Source organism: Panicum virgatum, chromosome 5K (genome assembly GCF_016808335.1).
Source record: "Panicum virgatum strain AP13 chromosome 5K, P.virgatum_v5, whole genome shotgun sequence".
NCBI lineage: Eukaryota > Viridiplantae > Streptophyta > Magnoliopsida > Poales > Poaceae > Panicum > Panicum virgatum.
In genome coordinates this window covers 10,599,090-10,622,696 of record NC_053140.1, presented here as the reverse complement: position 1 = coordinate 10,622,696, position 23,607 = coordinate 10,599,090, and the positions used below count along the sequence as shown (strand labels likewise).

Here is a 23,607-nt window from a genome sequence, read left to right as displayed (position 1 = left end):
TTCATGCAAGTGGTGTTCAATTTTTTTGGCAAACTGTGATACCCTAGGTGTCTGCACAGTAGAATTGTATTTATTTTATACATCATGTGCTTAATTTTGCTTGAAAAAGGATCTTATTGTAAAAATAAAAGGGTAGTTGTGTAAATATGATTTATTACAGGGTCCTTTCTATAGTTTAATTTGAATAGGGAGAGCTAACATTGCTTTTGTGGAGGGTTTATGTGTAAAACTCAGTGTAATCATTACATGGCAGAAAATTTTGCTTTTAGTTTGAAATTAAACTGATTTTGCAATGGAAAAGACAAAAGTCCATTAAATTCAAAATCATTCCTATGTTTTCAAAATAACTCTTTAACCTTTAGTCAAATCAATTTTTGCACAACATCAAAGTTGTAGATCTTGAAAAGTTGAACAACTTTCATGTTGAGCACTTTTTCAATTGAGCCCTAGTTTAAAAGTTATTGTTGATTTACAGTAGGATCCCTGCAATTTTCAGAAATTGCAAAACAGTCCACCCTTCTTCAACCTCCTGCCTCCCTCTCTGCTTCAGCGCCGCCCGCCACCGAGGAGGCCGCAGGCCACCTCCTACTTCGCCCACCGCCACACGCGGCGCCCCCCGCGACCTTCTGGACCCACTTCCCCTCGCGCTGGAGCCCTGCTCCCCTCTCCACGCTACCCCGACGAGCTCCGCGGCCGCCACCTCGCCGTCGCCGTGGACAGCTCGCTGCAGAGCCTCAGCTCCCCAAGTCGCGCGCACCTCAGTACCAGGAGCCACCCCGTTTCACTTTCCCCTCCTTGCCTCGCCCGCTCCCTGCCTAGAAACTCCAGAACATCGTCCCTCCCGCCCGAACGCCGGCGAGCTCGAAGCTCACCGTCGCCCCGCACCTCCAGACCACCTCCGCCCGCGTTGACCCCACCAATAGCTCCGCCTTGTTCTCGCGCAGCTCACCGACCCCTCCTCGTCACCTATTCTCCAGCGGAGCAACCTCACCGCCATTTCTCGAGCTCCGGCCGCCGCTGCTCGCCGTCGACAACCCACCTCCGGCCGCCTCCTCCCTGACCTGACCCCACCAGAAGGTAGCGCGTGAAGCCCTGAAGCTCCCACGCCTCTCCACCCTCGCCGCCGGTGACCAGAGTCGCCGGGATTCGGCCGGTCAACCCCCTCCCCTGCTCTGACTCCAGCCAGGGGCTTCCCTGCAAATACTTTTAGAATTCTAAGGACCTCTCTGCAAGTTTTCAATCCTTTCTCATTTGTTTCTAGGCTGAAATTTGAAAATACCTAGAAATTCGTAGAAAAATCATAAAAATACAAACCCAAATGTTTTGGAATCCTTGTTACAAGGCCTACAACTTTTGTTACATGCACATCTTCATTTTTGGTCTGTATTTTAATCCAAAAAAAAGAATTGAATAAATAGGATTTATTTGTTTTAGGAGTTCTACTCAGTAACTGTCTGTGATTTTTTGGCTTGGTTGTGTCTTACAGTGTTACTAGTACCTAGTAAAATTTTAAAACCTTTTTGACTTTATTAACTAGGTCAAAGTTTCAAGATTCCTAAATCTACTAGTTTTGCTAATTTATTTGTGCTTGTAGAAATATTTAAGTTCTGAGTGTGAAACTTTTCCATGCTTACATGTCACTACAAGCTTGTTGTTACCCAAGTTTGGGAAATTTTAGAGCTGTCTAACTATATCTTTGATTTAATGTTTGTTAAGTAGGCTTTAATTATGGTAAATAGTTTCCTTGCTTAGAAAAATCTGAGAAAATTTATGGAACTCTATTTTTGGTCATATATTCATTCTTGTAAAAGTTTAGAACCAGAAACATTATAGAACTCTCTGCACTAATTAGTTTTACCATATGCGGTTTAATTTTGCCAAAATTATTACTTCAGTTTTATGCCTAAATAAATTCTGAAAATTTTATGCAACGTTCTTAAGCATATGAATCATGTTATGAAAATTTTTGAACCTCATAAGTATTGTCGTTTGTGCTGTAGAATTCAATCATTTTCTAGGTGTTGTTTGAGTAAATGAATTTTTCTGAATAATTGGCAGCATTAATTGATATGAAATTTTCAGGATTAATTACTCTTTATACCTTCTGTTTAGAGTAATTTTTTCTGAATTTCTTGCTGTTTGAGTACTGAGTTGTTGATTTATTAGCAAACCATGTTTTATTTGCTGTAGGAAACAACTACCACTTGCTTTATGAAGTTAGTGTATTTCTTTTGTGAAGTTGATCATATTGTTCTGTGGAGTAAGAGATGTTAATTAACTACTCCATAAATGATTGCCCATATGCTAAGTTTTGTTGCTAGTTGTTAGACTACAACTTTATCGTGAAATGTATGTGTTTGAAATATCGTTTCTTGCATCACTTATAGATACGACTATTTTATCGGACGGGACGTACAAGTTGATCCCGGAGTCCGAAGAAGGTGATCCAGAAGGCCAAGTGAACACTTCCACTATACTAACTGAAGACCCGAACCAAAGTTCGGAAGAGCCCAAGGCTGTTTTAGCTAGCGACTACCGAGAAGGCAAGCCCCGGACATAACCCAGTATTTCAAATTATTTCAATTTATCGTTTTTACTTACTTGTGCATTTACAGTTCTTAGGATTTGAATTGAAACCCTAGATGCATAATCCTAGGAACCTATGTATTGAACACTAGACCTGAGTTCGAATATTTGCTAAGCTTATAGGACCGGTAAAAGTCGAGTGATTGCCTGTCACTCGCGAGCTCTATATGAATTGCTTGTTTACTTTCTGCTATCAATATAAGGACGACGGACGGGGTCGTGTTCGATATCATGACCTTGGGTGAGACCCCGTCTGTGTTGATAAATTCTGCTAAGGTCGCGGTGTGCGGTAGCGGTGGTTAAGTTTTTGAACGTACTAGCCACATGCCATAAATATGGTACGCGGTAAGCCTAGTAGCCGATCGGACCGGGGAGTGGATATACCTTTCACTCTCTCTTAGAGATAGGTTTTATTTATATTTATGTTGCGCAACACCACGGGTGCAGGGAGGAAGTTGGTGCCATGTAGTCGGGGAGAGTGGCCCTATCCACAAGCCGGAAAGAAAGGTCAACGGTTGTTTGGGAACGACCCGACGGTGTTCCAAACGTGTGTGTTAGGTCTGCCTGGCCAGGTCAACAAATTTCGATTCGAATCATCCGCTTCTCACGGTTTGGGACTGCTTGATCCCTTTGCCACACAGAGTAATAAGAGTAACATTATTATGATCAATCTTGATATTAGCTTAAAGTTCTACCATGGTTGAATAGGAGTAGTTGCTTACATAGAATGGTTAATCAACTAGAATCTTGGAAGCTAAAATTTGAAAGTAAGGACCTACTCTTTATTGCTTTTCAGCAAAAGAAAAACAGAGCCTACAAAACCCTACATAGTCTAGCTAGGTGGGCTAAGTATATCCGTTGACGGTTAAGTCTTGCTGAGTATTAGAATACTCAGTCTTGCTGTTGAAACCTTTTTCAGGTATGAGTTTTGAGGACCAGATCACTAGTCTGTCTTGGCCCTGCTCTTTGCCTCCTGGCTGGTCCGTAGAGTGGGATCCGTCTTCAACCGGCAATGACCTCGATGAGTGATACCTTGCTTGGGCTAGCTTGGTGTCCTTTTGCGACGTGTTGTAGCCGTCGTGTTTTCTTTCCGCTGCTTTTCAACTCTGAACTTAAACTTATGTCTTGTATAATGCTTTACTAAGTTTGGATCTATAATAATGTTTTAAACTTATTATAATAACTGTTATGCATGTATTGTAAAATTATGGTTGTAATATCTCTGGACTCGCCATCATGCGGGGTATGCTTGTTCGATCCGAGAACCGGTGGTTGTATCGGGACGTTACCCGACAGACCAAGAATTGTTCTGTTTGAAGTGCGTTTGAGCTGGTGTTGCCTTTAGGGTGATGGCCAGCACACTTGAGCCGGGATAATTCAAGTGGTTCTGCCACACAAACTGTAGCTCAAACATTCTCCAGAATAGAAACGACAATTGAGCTCAGTAACGCTATTGTTGTTTTCTTTCATTATTTGCAACTGAAGAATATACATACCCTGATAAAAATCAATCATGTGAGACAGTGATGGTTATATATCTAACCATGGCCGAAATTAGCAAATCAAGGCACCAACATATTGACTCAGGTAAACTTAGTAGAAAAACAAAGATGGGATGACACCACACATCTTCGATTGTAGGACTTGCAAGCGATTGGCCCTGAAATCAAAGCGATATTTGAGGCCTCACATGAAACACATTGCAGAACTTTTGTAGACTGACAATTTCCACTGCATTCTAGTTTTGCTAAGTTCAATATAACTTTATGTTACAAATGCTCATAGAATATTTCATTGCTTGCAAAACACTACAAATGATTTAAACGCATGCTTGCCAAAAAAAGAATAAATACCATGAAACATGAGTAAATACTGTCAGTAGAGAGCAAGGGCATAAACGCTTGAAAGGTAAGCAATCTACCACAACTGTATGCCATCATCTTATCTCTTAATGCAAGTTTTAATATCTGCAGACATATAAATCAGTTGGGTTAATCCAGCTCTAATGTATCATTATACAACTAATAATTCTAAAGGTTCTGAAGGGGAAAAAATCCATCCGGATGTTAGGCTTCTTACCAACAAATCGAATCAATTCCAAGTGCTTGCAACCCTTGCCAATCTGAGAAGGATTCCCACTCACATCCATCAACAATTTCATGGCTAGCTGGCAACCATCTCCCAGGCTCTTTGCAACCAAAGCTCATTCAGTATGTATCCATTCATCCATATCCCTAGCATGAATAGACGATGGTTTTAGTTATTGATTAAAGCAGGTGGCAAGGAATGAAATATAATGTCGATTTTAGGATGGCTGTTAGGTTCTTACAGGATCTGAAGGAGAGTCACTGCAGTTTCACTCGAACTCGTCGTCGCTCGCAGAGCCTGCTAGTTCCACATGCTGCGTCGCCGCTCTTACGTGAGCCGCCCACTTTACTCCGGATCTGGCGACATTGGCCTGTTTCATTAAAAACATGTTCCCTTGTTTATGCAGAAAAATCACAAAGTGAATGGAAAGTTCTTAAGACCGGGGACTAAACCACACATTAGGTAAAGAAGATTGAGATCTATAGGAGCTTCTGAAACTGAAAGAATAGACCATGGTGCACATCAATCTGATTATAGTGGGGATTTTGATGAGCAGTTAAAAATATGCACTAACACATATGGCTCCTAAGATGTTAGCTCTCTACATGTCGCTCTGAAAGCTAGAGCTATGGAAAAAAAGGAAAAGTTGAATACAAAAATATTAATTATTACATAATTCACTTTGCTTGGTATTTGTAAGAATCATTACACCATGATTCAGGCATTCAGGAAACCAGTGAAAAAACAGACCATTACACCATGTTTAATGAAAAAGTATGTGGCTATTTCATGGTAAAGCTGAGCATTTAACTTTAGTTAGAACTGCCGTGAGTGTAGATTAAGCTTTACCTTTGCTAAAAATGGTGTCATCTTTGTCATGTGGTGTCCCTGGTGACAGGCGTGCCTTGAGTATGTGTGGCTGGAGCATCGAGCTGCTCTATAACCTCCTCTGGTAGGAGATAAAGATAGCTTAGCACCTTTCTTTGGAGTGATCTGCAGATTATATAAGAATTTCAAAGAAAAATATATAAATTTTGCTCAGGCTTGATTGTAAGAACCTGTGGGCTGTTCAGAAGGGTTTGGCTGGCCAGCAACACAAAAGCTCTAGTACTGGTAGCAAAAATCGGTCATTTAAAGAAACCGTGCTTTTCCCCAAATTTCCAGCAACAAAGCCCATTAGCTATTGGCTGGGTAGTCATTTACAACGATAAAAATATGCTAGGTATTAGTTCAGACCATGTGCCATCACAAAATACATTTTTCCTCTCCTTTCATGACACTATGCAATCCTCCCACTCAAGTACCAGACATACAATGCCTAGAAATCACAATCAATATCAATCATAGACCAGAACAAGAACACCAATGACTGTTGCAGTAGGATTTGTAAAAACACAGTAGTGCAACTGGTAAGCAGCTAGCAAACACTCCAAGCCAAACAACATGGAATTATCAAACAAGCACATTTATGCACCTGAACAATCCCTAATCCAAAAAAAGTAAGGAAAAGATACCCCCTCTACTATGACACATCTACCTGAATAAGTAGAGGAAAATTAAAGGATGCACCTATACATACAGGTAGAGAAGCTCACACCACCTGAATAAGCAGAGCAACTCCCTTAGAGAAAGGTAAAGGAAAGGGCTTGATTCAGGGAAAGATCGAAGTAAGAAGGCAAGAACCCACCTGGAAAAGGTTTAATCTTGTTGCTCTGATTCACACTCCTCACTGCAGGCATAAGGAAAAATAAAATCGGGAGTCAAAATGGTGTAGTTGACAAGGTCAAATATAGGATGCCTCTAATCAGAAAAGCATAGGAATTTCATCAGGAAAGATAGGAGGATAGAAAATATAGGTACCTGTCTGTATCTATGCCCCTTCCTGATCTCACATCATGTCTCACGGACACCATCGCCGGATGCAGCAGCTCCACCAGCACAGCAAAATTTTGGAGATCAGGCAAAAGAAAAGGAGACACAGAGCTCAAAAATGGAAGCAAAGGGTAAGAGCTCACTGATCTGCAAGGTAAGGTTTGGAACGGACAACAATTTGAGGGACCAGCCCAGAGAGAAACCACAGACCTAGGGTTTGGAACGGGAATGGGAGTGAGGAGCAGATAGACAAGGGAGGACGGGGCACTTATCTTGGTGCCGGTAGCAAGCGTAGGCGAAGGAAAGAGGACTTGCGTGCTCCCTATCCCGACGGAAGACACGGCCCAATCTGTACTATTCCGACGAGGCGACGAGACATCGGCAGGGAGAGGAGGTGCGGAGCATGCGCGCACAGCGATTACCCGCGCATCTGCCTCGCCGCCAAGGGCTGGCGTGACGCCGAGGTCTGCGGCCGCCGCCTCTGGGACCTCGGGGAGGCTGCCAATGTGCGCAGGTTGTGGCCCCAGGTTGAGGACGGCGAGATCTGGTCCGCCCCACGCGCCAGCTCCCCAACTGCAGCAGCCTCTCCCTCCCTCTCCTGCTACCTCGCGCCAGAGCTGGAGCCGCGCGTCGCTCCCCCGTGCTAGAGTGCCGGCAGCCGCCTCCGCACGTGCGCCGGCGGGCGAGCCCTGGCCCTGCCACCGCGCCACTGCTGGAGCTGCGCAGGAGCTTGCCACCGGGATCGGCCGTCTCCTGGCCCGTCGTCGCCTCAACCCGTAATAAGGGGAGGGGAGGTGGCGGCAGGGAGGGAGAGAGATGGAGGCGGGGAGGAGGGTTATGGTTCGGGCTGTGAGAAGGGGTTGCCGGGTTGGCCGGTTGGGTGGTGGGAGGGGGTGTTTGGAAAACCGCCTCGGGGTGGTTTCTGTAAAAAAATACATAACCATTGATTTTTCTCTTCTTCATGTGGAAATAAAGTTTAGAATGAGGGTCTATCTGTAAAATATGTGCACATGGTTACTATGCGGGTTGAGCATATTAGACTGGGTTGGGATTTTAATAAAAGAGGAGGGCTTTTTTGCAAAATATCCAGAGCCACGGCTGAACGCCACGCGTCCACTTTTTGACATGGAACGCGGCGTGCGAGCAAATAGGAGCAGATTTTAATTAACCTGTGGCAAGATTTGCGTTTAATGACATGATTATGGAACGGAATATACTCCCCCAATGTAGCCCCTCCTCGCGGTTCGGTTCCCACGCTTCCCCTTCCATACCTACTCCGTACAGCCCAGCATGGCTGCCAGGTGGCCCGGCAGAGCCTTGGACCCACATGGCATCCCGATACCGGAAAACAAGCGAGCCGCACGACTACCGGGGCCCTTTTGTCACGGCACGTCCCGGCGTGTCTGCCTGGCACGCAAAAGGCGAGGCGAGGAGCGAAGCAACCGAACGGCTGCCCCTGCCCGGCCCCACGCGCAGCCGCCTAAAACCAAAACGGGAATTAAATCCCGTTCAATCGAGCTTCTGTAACCTCCGGAATCGATCTGCTGCACTTCTCCTCCGTTCCGTCCCCGCCGAGGATCACGAACAGCAATGGAGTAACCGCCCCCATTGGGCATTGGCCAGCTTCCGTACCTTTACAATCCGGAAACCCCACCTCTCGCTACGCCGCCTCGCCCTTTTTCTTGTCCTTCCCGCTTCCTCGCCGGTTCCAGCTTTCCCCAACCCCCACCCCACCTCCGAAAAGCGCAAGCCCCACCCGCGACGCCCCACGCCGCACGAGCACGAGCGCGCGCGCTCTCCGAACCTTCGGGAACTCCGCAGGCGGCGGCGACATGGGCGAGTACTGCGCCACCCCGGAGGCGGACTCCGCGCTGGCGGCGGCGGCGGCCCTGACGTTCCCCTCCCAGTCCCCTGCGGCGGCGGCGGCCAGGCCGCGGTACGGGAGCTGCGACCGCCGGTTCGTGAAGCAGGTGTTCGACAACCTCCACGGGAGTATCTCGCTCGACCCGGTGCATCTCTACGGCCTCCTTCCTTCCCCCGCCCCGCCTCTCCTGACTCGTTGCTCGCCGCGGATTGATTGATGATCCCTGCTTCGCCCTTGCTGTTCGGGTGTGGAGGGATTGGTCATGGGTGGACGATGCGTTCGTTGCTGTTGTTTGTCGGTTCGGTTGCCTATTGCGTTGCCCCCCACAATCCACATTCCTTGTTGTTTGCCGGTCGCGGTGCAGGATTGTGCGACGGCAGCGACGGCCTATCGGCTTTTGCGATGCGTTTGTTTTGTTTGTTTCTACGGTTTCTACTGCCTGCCGATGCCGTTACTTTGGCCGTGTGAGAGCAATACTTTGCCACTCTGGAAGGGTTTGCTCCCCTCCGATTCATTGTGCCAACTGCCCTTATAGAATCAAGCAGAGAAGCTTCCCATCTCTACATGTGTTTCTAGTAGTTACCCATGTGCCAATTTGTTTTTAAGGTTTTATTTAGTATTTGGGCCTGTTGAAGTGTTGCATGTTGTGATGTTGATGTGGCGCATGGACTCTCATTGCATTATTAACCGTGCATGTGGCGTCTTGTTCCCTTTTCCAGATAATATATTCAACGGGGGTAACGTCTTGTGCCCATGCTGAAACTGCATGTTACATGCCTATTTTAATATAGGAGTAACTGAAGAATAATACTCCACGTTAAGGCTACCTTGACAGCGAGAATCATTATTTTTGTTGACTTATTGGGTCATAAACAAGTCTCAGGCGGCTAGTTTAATTGTGCTTTGACTGTTGTACATACTTACATTTGACATTAATGGCTTGTTATGAGAGGATCTGACATGAGGTGTTGTATGGGCAATTAAAATTTGAGACTATTTTGGGTGGGTAGGCAGTTTCAACCATGCACTACTAGTATTGACTCCACTGTGGTGAAGCCTGAAGAGCACCCGCAAGTGTACATGAAAAGTCTATCTTGGCCCCCCTTTTTTTGTGGCTCATAGCTACTGTACATCGTTGCATTTATGCTTGGAGCATTTTACTTTCCATTATAGATAGCCACTTGGTATTTCAAACTCTTAAATTTCAGTGTTTTTGATAGTCATGGATCCAATGGTTTCTAAACAGCGTTACTGCATTAGCACTGGGGCCATTTTCAGTTATAAGTAAAAACTATGATGATTCATATGTCTTGTTAATCTTTTAGGAAATTTTGACCTTTGCAGACTTCACCATTTTTTCTGTTATACAGTCGCTAGGGCTGTTCAAAAACAGGTTGGCGTTAATTGTCCAACTAATACTAGATGAGCATGCTGCTGAAGTTTGCATTCATGCATTTGTTTGCGACCAGTTTGACCCGGATTGCAATTCCATGTTTTGACATTTCTTGCAAATTGACTGCCACTTTAAGGTTTAATGCTTAGCATTTGTATTAAGGCTACCGTTGGGTTTGATGTGTTAAACTGACGTCTGAATATAGTTGTATCCTTTAACTGGTTATTGCATTATTCAAGTAATTTCTGCTGCTCAAAACATCCTTGTATATAAAATAATAATAACTATTGCAATCTCTGCTTTGCAGCTTGCTCTGCAGTTTGTGGACACCGAAGAGTTTCAGAGGTGAGTATGGTTTTCCTTAGTTACATCCACTGATTTATCTGTTTGATGGTCTAGTCATGATTTGGTTTTGATGCATCGTGGCATTTAGGCTGAGGGACCTAAAACAACTTGGTGAGTTCAGTTTCTCTCTTGCTCCATGAAATCTTGGTAGTTACTATTTGTTGTTTGTCATTCTTGTGAAGTTATATGGCTTTTACGAGACAAAACTGGGGATTCATAATGTTTAGTGCTGTACATGATAACTATAGGTCCAACAACTTTGATATTTGTTACAAGTCTAGCCATGCAAGGCATAGTTGACTGTTTACTTTTGTGCAATGCCTTGCTCTGTTTATCATTTGGGTCAGTTGGATCCATGCCACTCCAATTTCTTGAAATTGGATCTCATGTTGAAAATCACGCCATTGAGTGGCATGATTTTCAACATGACACCCAATTTCACGGAGTTGTGGTGGCATGAATCGAATTTTCCCTTATCATTTACAGGGACACTGAGATGTTTTAAGAAGATCTGAGAGCTCTTTCTTTATTTGTGAAATCCAGTTAGGTCTACTTTACATTGTCATTTGTACTTAGATTAGACACATAACATGCTTTCATTAATGTATCAGGTCTTACATATCTGGTCTATCCTGGAGCTGTTCACACACGCTTTGAACATTCATTAGGAGTTTATTCGTTAGCTGGGAAGGCTATGAACAATCTTAAAACGTATCAGGTGTGTACAATAATGTTTTCAAATTGATTGAAATGCTGCGATTTTATAGCTGAATAATTAAGGGGGTACTGTTTTGTTTTGACAGGGAGAGGAGCTTGGTATTGATTGTATCGACATGCAAACTGTGAAGCTTGCAGGTTGGTGCACTCACCCGTAGCTCCATTAAAAAAAAAGGACGCACCCAGTGCCGTAGGCTCCCGCACTGTGCGGGGTCTGGGGGAGGTTATTAGCGGGAGGTCTTTCCCACACACCGTGCAATGTGTAGAGGCCACCGCTCGAACCTGTGACCTCTCGGTTCACAAGCGGCAAGCACTACCACTTGCACCAGGCCGCCCTTTTCACTCGTAGCTCCATTAATTATTGAATATCTTTATGATCTTTTTCATAATCTTATTCAGGCCTCTTGCATGATATTGGACATGGCCCCTTCAGTCATTTGTTTGAGCATGAGTTTCTTCCTCGTGTTGACCCTGGCTCAACCTGGTGATTCTCTTCCAGCATTTGGCACCTTTCATATATGCTTTTAATTATTTTCAAATTTCTACTTTCACTGTCCTTTAGTTATGGTTAGATACTTAGATTCCATGGCTTGAAAGACAGGGCCTAAGGTTACACTACTGGCATAGCTGTTTCATGTGTATCCATGTATGTTCCCTTATCTGGTGGTCGTCTTTGTAGTGAATTTTGTTTTGATCTTACTTTAATTGTTATGCATTATGTTTTTTGACCTCCTGACATTAAAATCCCATGCTCATCGTGCATGCTTGTTGGCATGATGATATAGTGTGGCCATTCCACCATTTATCTTGACATGCATGTTGCAATGTTAAATCTACTTGAGACTGTTTTGTTCAATTAATCTTTACGCTTTTCTTTTTTCAGGTCCCACGAAAATATGTCAGCACTGCTGTTGGACAGTATCGTTGACAAACATGCAATAGATATAGAAGATGATTATCTGAAAATGGTCAAGGTAAGCTTCTTCTTTCATTCAGCCATTATACATGGTGCACACTAAGTACCACCACTTAGGAAATTCTCCTTTTTCTTCATTAACACAGGATGTTTGAAGTCTTTCAGCATGTCATATTGATGAATTCAGTTTAACATGTTACGTGACCTATCTGTTCTCTTTATATATGGAATAAGAAGGGGGATTACATGCAAAAAGTAAAATCAGTGCATGCAGCTTGTTTACTGATCACAATGTGTATATAGAAGCTACCAACCTACAATGTTAATTCTAAAATGTTTTGCAGGAGATGATAATTGCCAGCTCTAAGTCTGCCACCATGAAAGTATGTATCTTGTTCTTTCTTACCTGCTTAATTATTTATCCATACTTGCAATGCATTGCTTACTTTGTATGGATTTGAAACCTATTTCTTCAGAGTGCAAAGGATAAGCATTTTCTTTATGACATTGTTGCTAATGGCCGCAATGGCATAGATGTTGACAAGTAAGGGCCAACTTTCTATTGAACTCATTACATGTCCTAATATACGCCCGCATACGTTTCTGCTATCATTTGGTGGTTATGTTATAAGACGAGTAATTGGGCAGGTTCGACTACATTGACCGTGATTGCAGAGCATGTGGTCTTGGCTCTAATTTCCAGTACTGGAGGTACATTTCCTTTCTGTTGAAACCTGTGCTAAATTCCTGTTTTTGGCCCTGCTTGATGAGATTATGAATTTATATAACCAAGCTTTGTACAATATTTCACTCCATGTACTCTAGATGCTGTGTGTTCCCATCAAGGTGCTTCTTTTTTCCTTAAATTATATATGATCAAAGTTCCCCATGACAATTGCAGCATTCTTTTCAGGTGACCTCATTTATTATAGGTTAATAAAATGACTATATAAATAAGATACTATGATTATGTGAATGAAAGAGCATAACGGTCAAACTGAAAACATGTTAGAAAATAGGTTTCCTTTTCCTGCTCTGCCATGATTATTTCCATGTCTGTTCCCTTTGGCATTCCACTGAGCAACACTTGAAGTGTATGCCACTTGTATCGGCACAGAGAAATGAATCTTGATTAGTTTCTCCATTGATAATTTTATAGCTTGTGTTAGTCATACACAACAATTCAGATGAGGCCTTGTAACTTATATTGTCAAGTATACTTGTCTTGCAAGCATTGTATGAGTCTTGTTTAATAATTTCAGAAGCTTACAGGTGTCGAAATATATGACATGTCCTGTGTTTGTAGGGAAAACCTCATATTGACCTTTTGTTTACTGCTTTTGTACTGCAAGCCATCATTGCATCTTGTAAATTATATTGCCTTTTCCCTGCAGGTTGATGGAGGGCATGCGAGTGATGGGTGACGAAATTTGCTACCCTGCCAAAGATTGTAGGTGTTTTATATATAGTCCTCACCTGTTTAAATTTGATCTGGTCTAATTTTCCATTATATTAAGACATCAAAATGTGACTTGTCATGTCTCACTGGGAATTGTAGACTTGAGCATCCATAAATTGTTTTCAACACGTGCTGATCTGCACCGGACTGTCTACACCCACGCCAAAGTAAAGGTATGGATGATTATATTGCGTTACCTATTGTTTTTTACGACGCTTTGTTTTATTTACTATGAAATAAAAAAACATGTTTACATCATCTTGCAACACCAAGGTAAAAAACTATGGATTAGTCCAGCTTGGATTCAGGTAAGGTCCTGACTGGTACATGATTGATTCAAAGCTTTTCTTTCAATTCCTACAGTGAGGCCTATATAGTGTTATATCATAAAGGTGATACATGAAGCCTAGTAGAGTTTTCTAATTGGCCTTCCGTTGAGCTTTAAGTAAACGAGTCTCATGTTTCCAAAAGTTAAATTCGTCGTTATGTAGAGATTTTAGTTGCGGGTGCCTTTAAGTTATTATATTTTTTTTAAGCATCAGAGTTTACATTCTTGTTATGATATATTCTGGTTCATTCTCTAACAGTCCTCAATCTTTAGGCTGTTGAACTCATGCTCGTGGACGCACTCATCGAGGCTAATGATTACTTAGGAATATCATGGCACGCAAATGATCCAGAAGATTTTTGGAAGGTTTGGTGCCAGTAATTGTTACTTTATTGTGTTCATATTTGTTTTCCAGTATATCCATCTTACTTCGCCGGAAATTCCAGTTGGATGACACAATCATTAAAAGCATTGAAACTGCCCCCAATAATGAACTGAAGAAAGCGAAAGAAATCATTCAACGTATTCGCCGAAGAGAACTCTACAAGGTAGTATGATTTTTGTCAATGTACTGCTTCTATATAAGTGCTATTTGTCATGTCATTTGTTACATGCTTGCATTTGTACTTTAGGAGAATCTGTTTCTTTCACAAATTAAGTTGTGTCTATGTCCATGGAATTAATTTGAATTAATGAACCCTGCTCAATCTTATACGTTGAAATCCTGCATACTATTATATCACAGCTTTGTTAGAGCGTTTTATGTTGTAAATATGGTAATTCTGGCCTGTTTCATCAAATCATTGCTGCTGTAAAGTAGTATACTCAAAGATGTAAGGTTGTTTTCATTTTGGGAGATCTGAATGATAATGCCTACGTGAAGACATATACAGATACTGTAACCTGTTTATGCATCATGTAGACCGCTGTAGTATAGCAATCCTGCTCTTTACTAGATAGGTTATTGACATTTTTGCTTGAGTGATTTTGAGAACTACTTTTCTGTTAAATAATAATATGTGGCATCAGTGCTGTACTGATGTACTTATTACTTAAGCTAACCTCACTTTTTGTGGAAGTATCACATTATTCTATTTTATTGAGTTGCAGTTTTGCAATCAGTATTCGGTTCCAAAGGACAAGCTGGAGCATTTCAAAAATATAACTTCACAGGACATAGTTTGTTCACAGGTTTGCATGTACTTTTGCTCATTACTAAGTTGGCTGCAGTAACTGACCTCTGAAGAATCCACACTTCCATTTTCTAATGTTGATGCTACTGTCTTTAAGAAATCTTCTGGGGTGCTGCTGAAGGAAGAGGACGTTGTTGTTAGCAATGTTAAGATTGATCTTACTCGTGGAAAAGATAACCCTCTTGAAAGGTTTTTGATATTTGAATGCTACTTAGTTTCTTTTATTGATTTAATAGGACATATCAAACTTCTAACCAGTTACTTTCCTTGGTGTGCATAACAACCATTCTCCAGCATCAAGTTCTTTAAGGTAACATATCTTGCTTTTGTATAAACTCTTATGTCTTTGATCGATAGAGCTGTTAATTCAATAACTACTATGTTCTTGCAAAATCATGAATATATGCCGTCATCATCCTTTATTATTTGTTTTTTCTGTAAATCTCAAATACTAGTCACCGATTGTTATTGCTTGCATGGTAGTATTTGATGGAATCAAGTCTCACTGCTCACCTTTTTTTTTTGGCTACTACCTCCTTTTTAAAAATATATGTGGTCCTAAACGTCATTTATTTAAAAATGAAGTACTATTTTGTAGCTGCTGACAGAATATAGTGTATTAAGCCATTGGGTATACAGACATATATAGTCGTGAGCACAATATATTTTTAGGGCCCCTCTGTTACTAAGGTCTCATATTTTCTGTGAACGCTGAAGCGTAGCTCTCAGATGTTGAAACTGAACTGGGCTGAGGCGTAAGATCTATGCCTGTTTTTCGTGTTGTTTTTCTTAGCTACACGATTCATTACTATAAATGACACATGATATATGTCATGTAGGAATACTCAGAATTGAGATATCTCCTAGTTTCCCATTTGTCTTGAGCAGAATTTTTTTGTTGCACCAGGATTTTGGATGCGATGAGAAGTTCCCCATCACAGATGACCGGGTCAGCCACTTGCTACCTGCCTACAATGAAGATAGAATTGTGAGGGTCTATGCTAAGAAGCCTGAGCTGGTCAGTGAACATTCATTCATCTACTTGGTTCCCACCAATTACAACCAGTTTCATAATGTTGGCGAACATTGGTTACAGGTGGAAGCCGTCTCAGAAGCCTTTGAGAACCTCCAACTGAGAATGTATGGTGAGAAGACTCAAGTGCACGATACACCCAAGAAGAAGCGGATGAGATCCCTTTAGCAAGTTGGATTTTGTCAAACATCAGTCTTTAGATAGTATACGACACAGGAATATAGCTTTGACAAACGAGAAGAAAGCAACCTCTATAGCAAAAACATCCCAGTACTCACAGGTTTTAAATGGTAGTCTGCACTGGGAAGGTGTGGATATTTTGTACAGGTGACATACAGGCAGAACCTTGTCTGAAGTGCAAAAACTCTAGTTAACGATGCTACCTAGCCCTAACACTGAATGCTATACGGCTGTTTCTTTTTTACTCCATGATGACTTGGAAGAGCTGGCAGTGTACAGCCACCGCAAAATGGGAAATACTATTGTTAGGCCATGTTTTCATATGAACTTTTCAGAAGTTAAAGAAAGATGAAAATGTTTAGCATTGGAAAACTATGAGGTGTTTGGATGCAGTATAAATCTTGCAGTTTTGAAAACCATTGTATTGCTAAATCTGCAGCAGTTTTTGAGTTTTCGTCGCTTTAGAGCACTGTCAGCCTCTCCGGCAGTGTTTTTTTTTTCTTTTTTGTGTATTCGGAACTTGAAATGCCAGTCTCAAAAGAGCCCATCCCCTTTGATTAGATACGTTCTCGGGTTCAGGTCCATATGGCAACTGTTAATATCGGTTTTAAGTCTGTTCGTACATGCAGAGTTGAAGAGCCACACTGCTCGCGCCTCCTGCCGCCCGCCGCCATGGCTCCCCTCCCTGCGGGCCTTCTTCCCTGAAATCGAGGGGGGGAGCCGACCCCACGAGCCTCCCTCTCTCTTTCCCCATAACCCTGGCCGCCGCCGTGCCCTGGGCCGCCGGCGAGGACCGCCGCCGGCGCCCAGGCGCGCCTCCCCTGTTCTGCGGGAAGGGAGAAGAAAGAGCTTTTTGCCCAAAAGCCCCTCCCTTTCTCATTATTTCTTAAAGTGCCCTTCCACTCTTTAACATTTTTGCAAATTAAACCCTCTCTTTTATCATATTCCAAAATAAACACTTTCACCATATAAACTTAATTCTAAATAAACCCCTGACCTTTTTCAGAATAGCCCGGTTATTTTCTAAAATTACAACCAAGCATTGTCCCTCAAAAATATTTACAAAAAGGCCCTTGAACCCCCGTTCAACCCCTAGACCTCTCTATAACCTATCATTTCATGCGCCAAAAATCCTCCGATCGACCTGAAACTTTATCACGCCATTCCTAATATAATTTTGGCCGTGCCATTAGAAAACCACCCAAAAATACTATCCCTATCCCCATATTTTAATTGTTTCCGATTCGAGCTCAGCGATAAAACCTTTATTTCTTTTTCTTGATTGTGCACTTGCTTGTGTGCGTCGTAGATCACGGTGTGAACGAAGGAGAACCCGTCGATGAGCAGTACTGCAAGCAAGCGAACGAAGACCAGTTTTGCGACCCCGAAACCGAAGGACAGTACCTCGATCAGGACTTCCCGAAAGACTTTGAGAACGGCAAGTTCAATCCCATCCTTTGATGCATGTTTTGTCCTAGTTTTTATAAACACAACCATTGGCCTGTTTTACAAAACTGCATATGTTTTGCCTGCTGAAAATATGGTTGGATAGCCACCCCTTGATTTATTATAACCATTCCTTGACCACCTAGATTAATGTCTGAATGTGATTTGTTTGGACGTTAATCGCTGCTAGAACGCTTAGGACTTTAAACACAATACAACTTGTTTTATAAAAGGAAAATGTGTGAGTGTGTGGGAAGAGAAAAATGTGGAATTTCGAAAGATGAGATTAGACGAGATGGATGGCACTTCTGTGTGAATTGCCGAATGGTGTGCTCGTGCCTGTGTGGCAGAGCAAGGAGGGGAGATATCCATCTTGTCACAACTAAGGACCGAGTTGGTGTGTCATCTCACCTAACTCCACTATTGTGCAAACCACTCGACCGTTGTATGGGCAATGGCTTAGCATAAACCCCACTAGTTAGTCTAATAGCCATCAGGAGAGCTGAGAGCAACGGGTGATCAAGGAGAAGTGATTAGCTCTGTGTGACTTATGCCCCGATTAAAACCTCTGTGATAGGTCAATGACCCCTTGGTGGATCCTGTGATGGCTAGTCAGGTCTAGCTAAGGTGGTTAATGACTTTGTTGGGATCTGCACCGATACTACGATGATCGAGCTGTGGTACCCTGCTTGTGGGTAAAGTTACACACCTCTGCAGAGTTAAAAATCTATTCGAATAGCCGTGCCCATGGTACTGAGCGAGTTACGGTGTGGTCACATAACTAGTGTTTCTTCTGGGAATGGACGGGTTGGCGTGAGTGATTTTGGAAAAGTGTCCGGCAGTTGTGCCGTGTGCTACGGCGGATGAGGAGTCCGGTAGCAGCTTAAAACTTGGATCATATGTGGGTCAACACTATGTGTTACCCGGTACAAGAAAAACTTGCTTTAAAAATCCTTTCTTTCAAATAAACCCCTGCATAAAAATTTGCTTTCCGCAAATTAAACCCTAGCCTTATCCTTGATTTACCCTGTGCATTATATTCTGTTTATACCCCTCCGTGGATGTGGTTGGACTTGCTGAGTATTTTTGTACTCACCCCATTCTTAAACTTTTACAGAGGAAGATCCAGACTTCGTTCCCGAAGACGTTGAGTAAAGGTCCCGTCCTGCACCCAACCTTGCCTATGGATAGGGTCACCCGCAGGAAGTTCCGTATGGCGCAAGACTCTGATGACCCCCTCTTCGTAGTTAATATCGTTGGGTGGGTGTTAGTTGTTATCCTCGCGATAGTGGCGCTTCACTGCCCACTTCCGCGTAGAGTTGTACGGTGATGTACCATCTGATGTAATAAAGTGTTATCAGCCTCCTGGGACTGATATTATATCACTTTTAAGTCTTCTCTTATGAGGGGACGCTTCAGATGGTATCAGAGCCGTAAGTTGGCCGTAGGACGTGACCCTAGGACCGAGACCCCGTTTTTGAGTCTTTCCACATTAGGGATTTTCCTTTCTTAATCCTTCTTTCACACAAACACTCACCGCTGATTCTTACCCTGTTCCAGATGGCTGACAATGGATGAAGTGGCGAAATCTGCCACGCAGAGCCCGGCCTTCCTAAGTTATTGATACTCAGCCTGGAACGCGTCGGAGTTGTGGACCCACCAGAGTATGTCTACTGGGAGTACGACTCTAGGGGCACTCTTCGATGCGACCTGATGATCTTCATGGGAAAGAGCACCCGCTACCCTGACGTGGACCCCTAGTTCATCTCCACCACTGGCTTTCGCTTCCCAGACACCTACCGAAAAGCCGCCCGTAAAGCCCTGCGACGTCTGCGTGTGGTTTACAAGCATCATCTTCAGCGGACTCCTATGAGATTTTTCCCACCTGCTGAAGGAAGAGGACGCTCATGGATTGCCCGAATGAGAGAACTTGGAAGAGAAGAAGAAAACCTAGAAGATACAGTCTCCCACCTATCCATCTACCTCACCGGCCTGGATGAACTTTACTGCGAACAAGCGGCACAACTGAAGCACCAAATCCACACGACAGAAAAGGCAACTCAAGAACTGGAGGAACAACGGACAAAAGCCGCACGCGCCGAGTATTCCCTAGCCGCTCTCCAAGCCCAATGGCAAGAATACGAGGGTCGCAGAGGAATAGGTGGGTGGATAGAGGAAGAACCTGAAGAAACCCATTGGGATAGAGGTACTCAGACCGAAGATGATGTGATGGATCAGACCCAGACCCAGTGAGCTCAGACCCAGACCAGCAGCTTCCGTCTGTCACCGAGGGTGAGAGTTCTCCGTTCGACGATGACGACCCGGACCGCTTTGTCGCCGTACCACGACAGCATGACCCGTAGCTCGCCTTTTGGTGCTTTGATGCCAAAGGGGGAGAGGTGTTAGGGGGAGCACCAGAGTTAGGGGGAGGGTAGAGCTAGAGAGAGCTCGTAGTTATCAGGACTTTGATTCTTTGTATCACATTTGGTGTTAGTTCATGGATATGTACATTTGTCGCTTGAGTATGCCGTGCTTTGAGACATATCTATGAATTTCGTTTGAGCCGTTGATTTGGTCCTTCTTTTCGAGTTCGCTTGTGTTTATCTTGCTTTCTTCCGCTCTCTCGTTTTTTGATTATGTTGTCATCAATCACCAAAGGGGGAGATTGTAAGCATCTAGGCCCTCAAGGTATGTTTCGGTGATTAATGACAACCATTATTGTGACTAATGAGTTTGTGCAGCTTAATAGATCGTTATCGCTCATTTGGTCATATGTCAAAAGAGACCCCTCAATTTCATTATTCAAAAAGGCGATCTCGGTATTCAACTCAATTTTATGTCAAGGCTAAGGATCTTTCTAGTCCTAAGTGTCACAAGGTTGAGAAGGACACTTAGGTTAGTATAGGTTTTATAGTTTTGTAGTGATCGCACTATTAAGAGGGGTTAAAGCTTAGTAACTTGAGCATGGACATGGTCATTTGAAAATGGATGCACACTATGGTCACTCAGGTTTCTAGAAGTTCAAATAAGTGGTTCTCAAACTATATCTCAAGAATATTTGGATTTCATTCAAGACTCAAATCAGAAAAGACAAAATCAGAAAAAGTCTATACACCGGTTTAACCGACGCTCTCAATTTTCCATACGTCGGTTAAACGAAGTCAGCAGAGTCTGGACAAATTCAATACACCGGTTAAACCGACGTGTTTGAATTTAACGTCGGTGCATTAGTCCAGAGTTGGTTTTTCCAGGGAAATTCAAGTTCTATTCACCGGATTAACCGACGCTGTTTGAATCAAGACGTCGGTGCAATTGACCAGTGAGATGGTTTTTCAGGGGAATTTAAAAGTTGTCCTCACCGGTTAAACCGACGATAGGTTTGAGTTAACGTCGGTGCAGTTGTCCAGAGACTTGGTTTTTCAGTTGATCAGTGGACAACTACACTCACCGGTTAAACCGATGATACGTCGGTTAATCTGCCCCAGTTGTAACGGCTAGTTTTCAGAAGAGGCAGTTTACATTCACCGGTTAAACCGACGATGACTATTGGAGGGACGTCGGATTAACCGGCGCTACGCAGTTTTCTGGCAGCTTTTCTCCAACGGCTCTATTTGTGTGAGCTGCATATATATACCCCTCCCAATGGGTCATTTCGCACACTCTGACACCAGGCAACATCCAAACACTCATACCATAGTCAAGAGCCACCTTGAACTTCATCATTCACATACTGTGCATTCAATCAATCAAGAAGCAAGATTAAGGACTTGAGTAAGAAGAGAAGCTAGTGTGCATCCGTTCTTGGTGATCGGTTTCTTGCTCAAGTGAAGGCCTTAGCTTGTTTACTCTTGGTGATTGGCATCACCTAGGCGATCTTGGTGATCGGGGTGTTTCTCGCGGAGCTCTGCCAAGGATTGTGGAGCCCGGAGAAGAAGATGTACGTGGCTTGAGCTCCACCACGCAGGGATGGTGAACAGGAGACTCTTAGTGAGCGCCCCAAGTCTCGGTGACATGGGAGGTGACAAGACTCTTAGTGAGTGTCACAACGTGGGACTAGGGGTGTGCTGCCAACACATCGACACCACGGGAAAAAATCCGGTCGTCTCTTGTCCACTTCTTTATTCAAGCATTTTCTTTCATGCAATTTACTCATGAGCTTGACTTAGAGATCATAACTTAGCTCTACCTTGCTAGGCTTTACTTTGTTTTTCTCTCTCTTAGCTTGTGTAGGTAGCTTAGTTATCCGGTTGGTGAATTGGTGCCCTACTAGTATGCATAGGTTAAGGTTGCTTTTACCTTGCTTTAGAAATTGAAAAGGCCCAATTCACCCCCCCTCTTGGTCCATCGATCCTTACAATTGGTATCAGAGCCTCGTTGCTCATTTGGATCATTAGGCTTCACCGCCTAGAGCTATGGCCAAGATGGGTGGTTCGCCGCCTCACTTCGAGGGCAAGAACTTTGCTTATTGGAAAGTTCGCATGGCCGCATACCTTGATGCGATTGCCCCCGAAGTGTGGTTGGCCACTAAGACCGGGGTTTCACCGGAACTCCCACCACCGAACAATTTAAAATGGAATGCCAAGGCTAGAAATGCAATTTTCGAGGCCATAAGTGAGGAAGCCTTTGCTAGAGTTAATGGCATGGACTTAGCAAGTGATATTTGGAAGGAACTCATTGAAATTCATGAAGGCTCCACTAAAGTTCGTGAGCAAAAATATCACTTGTTTAGAGCTAAGTATGATTCCTTTAAAATGCTAGCTAATGAAAATTGCAATGATATGTACTCTCGCTTGAATGTCATTGTCAAGGACATAATGCTCTTGAAGTTTCCAAAATTGACAGTGGCTCCATCAACGCAAGATTCTCATGCTCCTTCCGAAGCCCCAAGTACAACATTATCAATGCTATGCTTCAAAAGGAGGAATCTTGATACAATGGAAGTGGGAGAGCTTGTGGGCGAAATTCGCGCTCATGAAATGAGTATCCTTGGTATGACCGAAGAGCCAACAACAAGCAAATCAATTGCCTCTCAAAACCAAGGCCAACAAGCACCGCAAGCTCAAGATGGTCAAGCAAGAATCTAGCTCAAGCAATGAAGAAGAAGATCACCATGAAAGCTCATCCGATAATGAGAAGATGGGGAACTTGCTCTCATGATGAGAAAGTTCACACGCTTGAGCGATAAGATAAACAAGAAGGGTTACAACTTTGACCCCAAAAGAAGGATGTTCCGGTATAAGGAAGATGTCAAGTACAAAACTTGCTATAATTGTGGAGAAAAAGGACACATCTCTCCCGATTGCCCCAAGCCGGACAAAAGAAAGAAGGACAACAAAGGCAAACATCGCCATGATTCAAGCGATGATGAAGAAGATGAGAAGAAGAACAAGAACAAGAAGCTTGGAAAGAAGAAGAGTCATGACAAGAAGACCAAGCTCTTCCCATAGAAGAAAGGGCACACCAAGAGAAGCTTCTTGGTGGAAAAACAAGAATGGGTGACCGATGTCTCATCAAGCGAAGATTCAAGTGATGAAGAAGACATCGTCACCATCGCCCTCACCAATGAAGAACCACCACTACCTCCGCCTCCTATGTGCCTAATGGCAAAAGGTAACACCAAGGTATGTGAGGTGGATAGTGAAGATGATAGTGATGAAGAGCTTGATCCTTATGAATTCACTAACCTCATTAATGAGTATACATCCGTCATCAAGAGGGAAAAGGGCAAAGTCAAAATTCTTGAGAGCACTCATGCCAAGTTAGAGCTTGCCCACTCCGACTTGCTTGGCAAGTACAATGACTTGCTCAAAAAGCACAATGAGTCACTTGTACTTGCTAAGCAAGTTGAAGAAAGCCACAAAAAGCTTAAACAAGAGCATAGGGAGTTGGCTCACAAATATCAAGAACTTGAATTTGCCTATGAAGCAATTGACCCAAGTCTTGAGAACTTTGCTCATGAAACTATTGAAAAGGTCAATGCTTCTACCTCATGTGATGACCTACTCATTAATGCAAATGCCACTAATATTGTGTCCAAGCTTGCTCCTTCTAGGGAAAAGGAGTTGATGGATCAAGTAGCTAGCCTCAAGAGTAGTGTGGAGAAGCTCTCAAGAGGAGAATACATCCACAAGGAAATTCTCTTCAACAATGCACGTGACTATGGCAAGAGAGGTCTTGGTTCATTTCC

The 23,607-nt window shown here is 43.3% G+C and overlaps 1 protein-coding gene across 1 annotated transcript; it reads left to right on the top strand.

The window, feature by feature from the left end:
• Window positions 1-8,064: 8,064 nt before the first annotated feature.
• On the top strand, window positions 8,065-16,346 carry LOC120706245 (deoxynucleoside triphosphate triphosphohydrolase SAMHD1 homolog). Its single transcript, XM_039990832.1, has 19 exons — window positions 8,065-8,555; window positions 10,111-10,148; window positions 10,237-10,259; window positions 10,760-10,866; window positions 10,952-11,003; window positions 11,265-11,349; window positions 11,749-11,839; window positions 12,126-12,164; window positions 12,258-12,325; window positions 12,430-12,492; window positions 13,176-13,231; window positions 13,340-13,413; window positions 13,842-13,934; window positions 14,015-14,116; window positions 14,679-14,759; window positions 14,859-14,950; window positions 15,056-15,071; window positions 15,669-15,779; window positions 15,858-16,346. Exons 1-19 carry the CDS (start codon window positions 8,379-8,381, stop codon window positions 15,960-15,962), a joined length of 1,473 nt encoding a protein of 490 aa, XP_039846766.1. The 5' UTR covers window positions 8,065-8,378; the 3' UTR covers window positions 15,963-16,346.
• The last annotated feature ends 7,261 nt before the right edge of the window (window positions 16,347-23,607 follow it).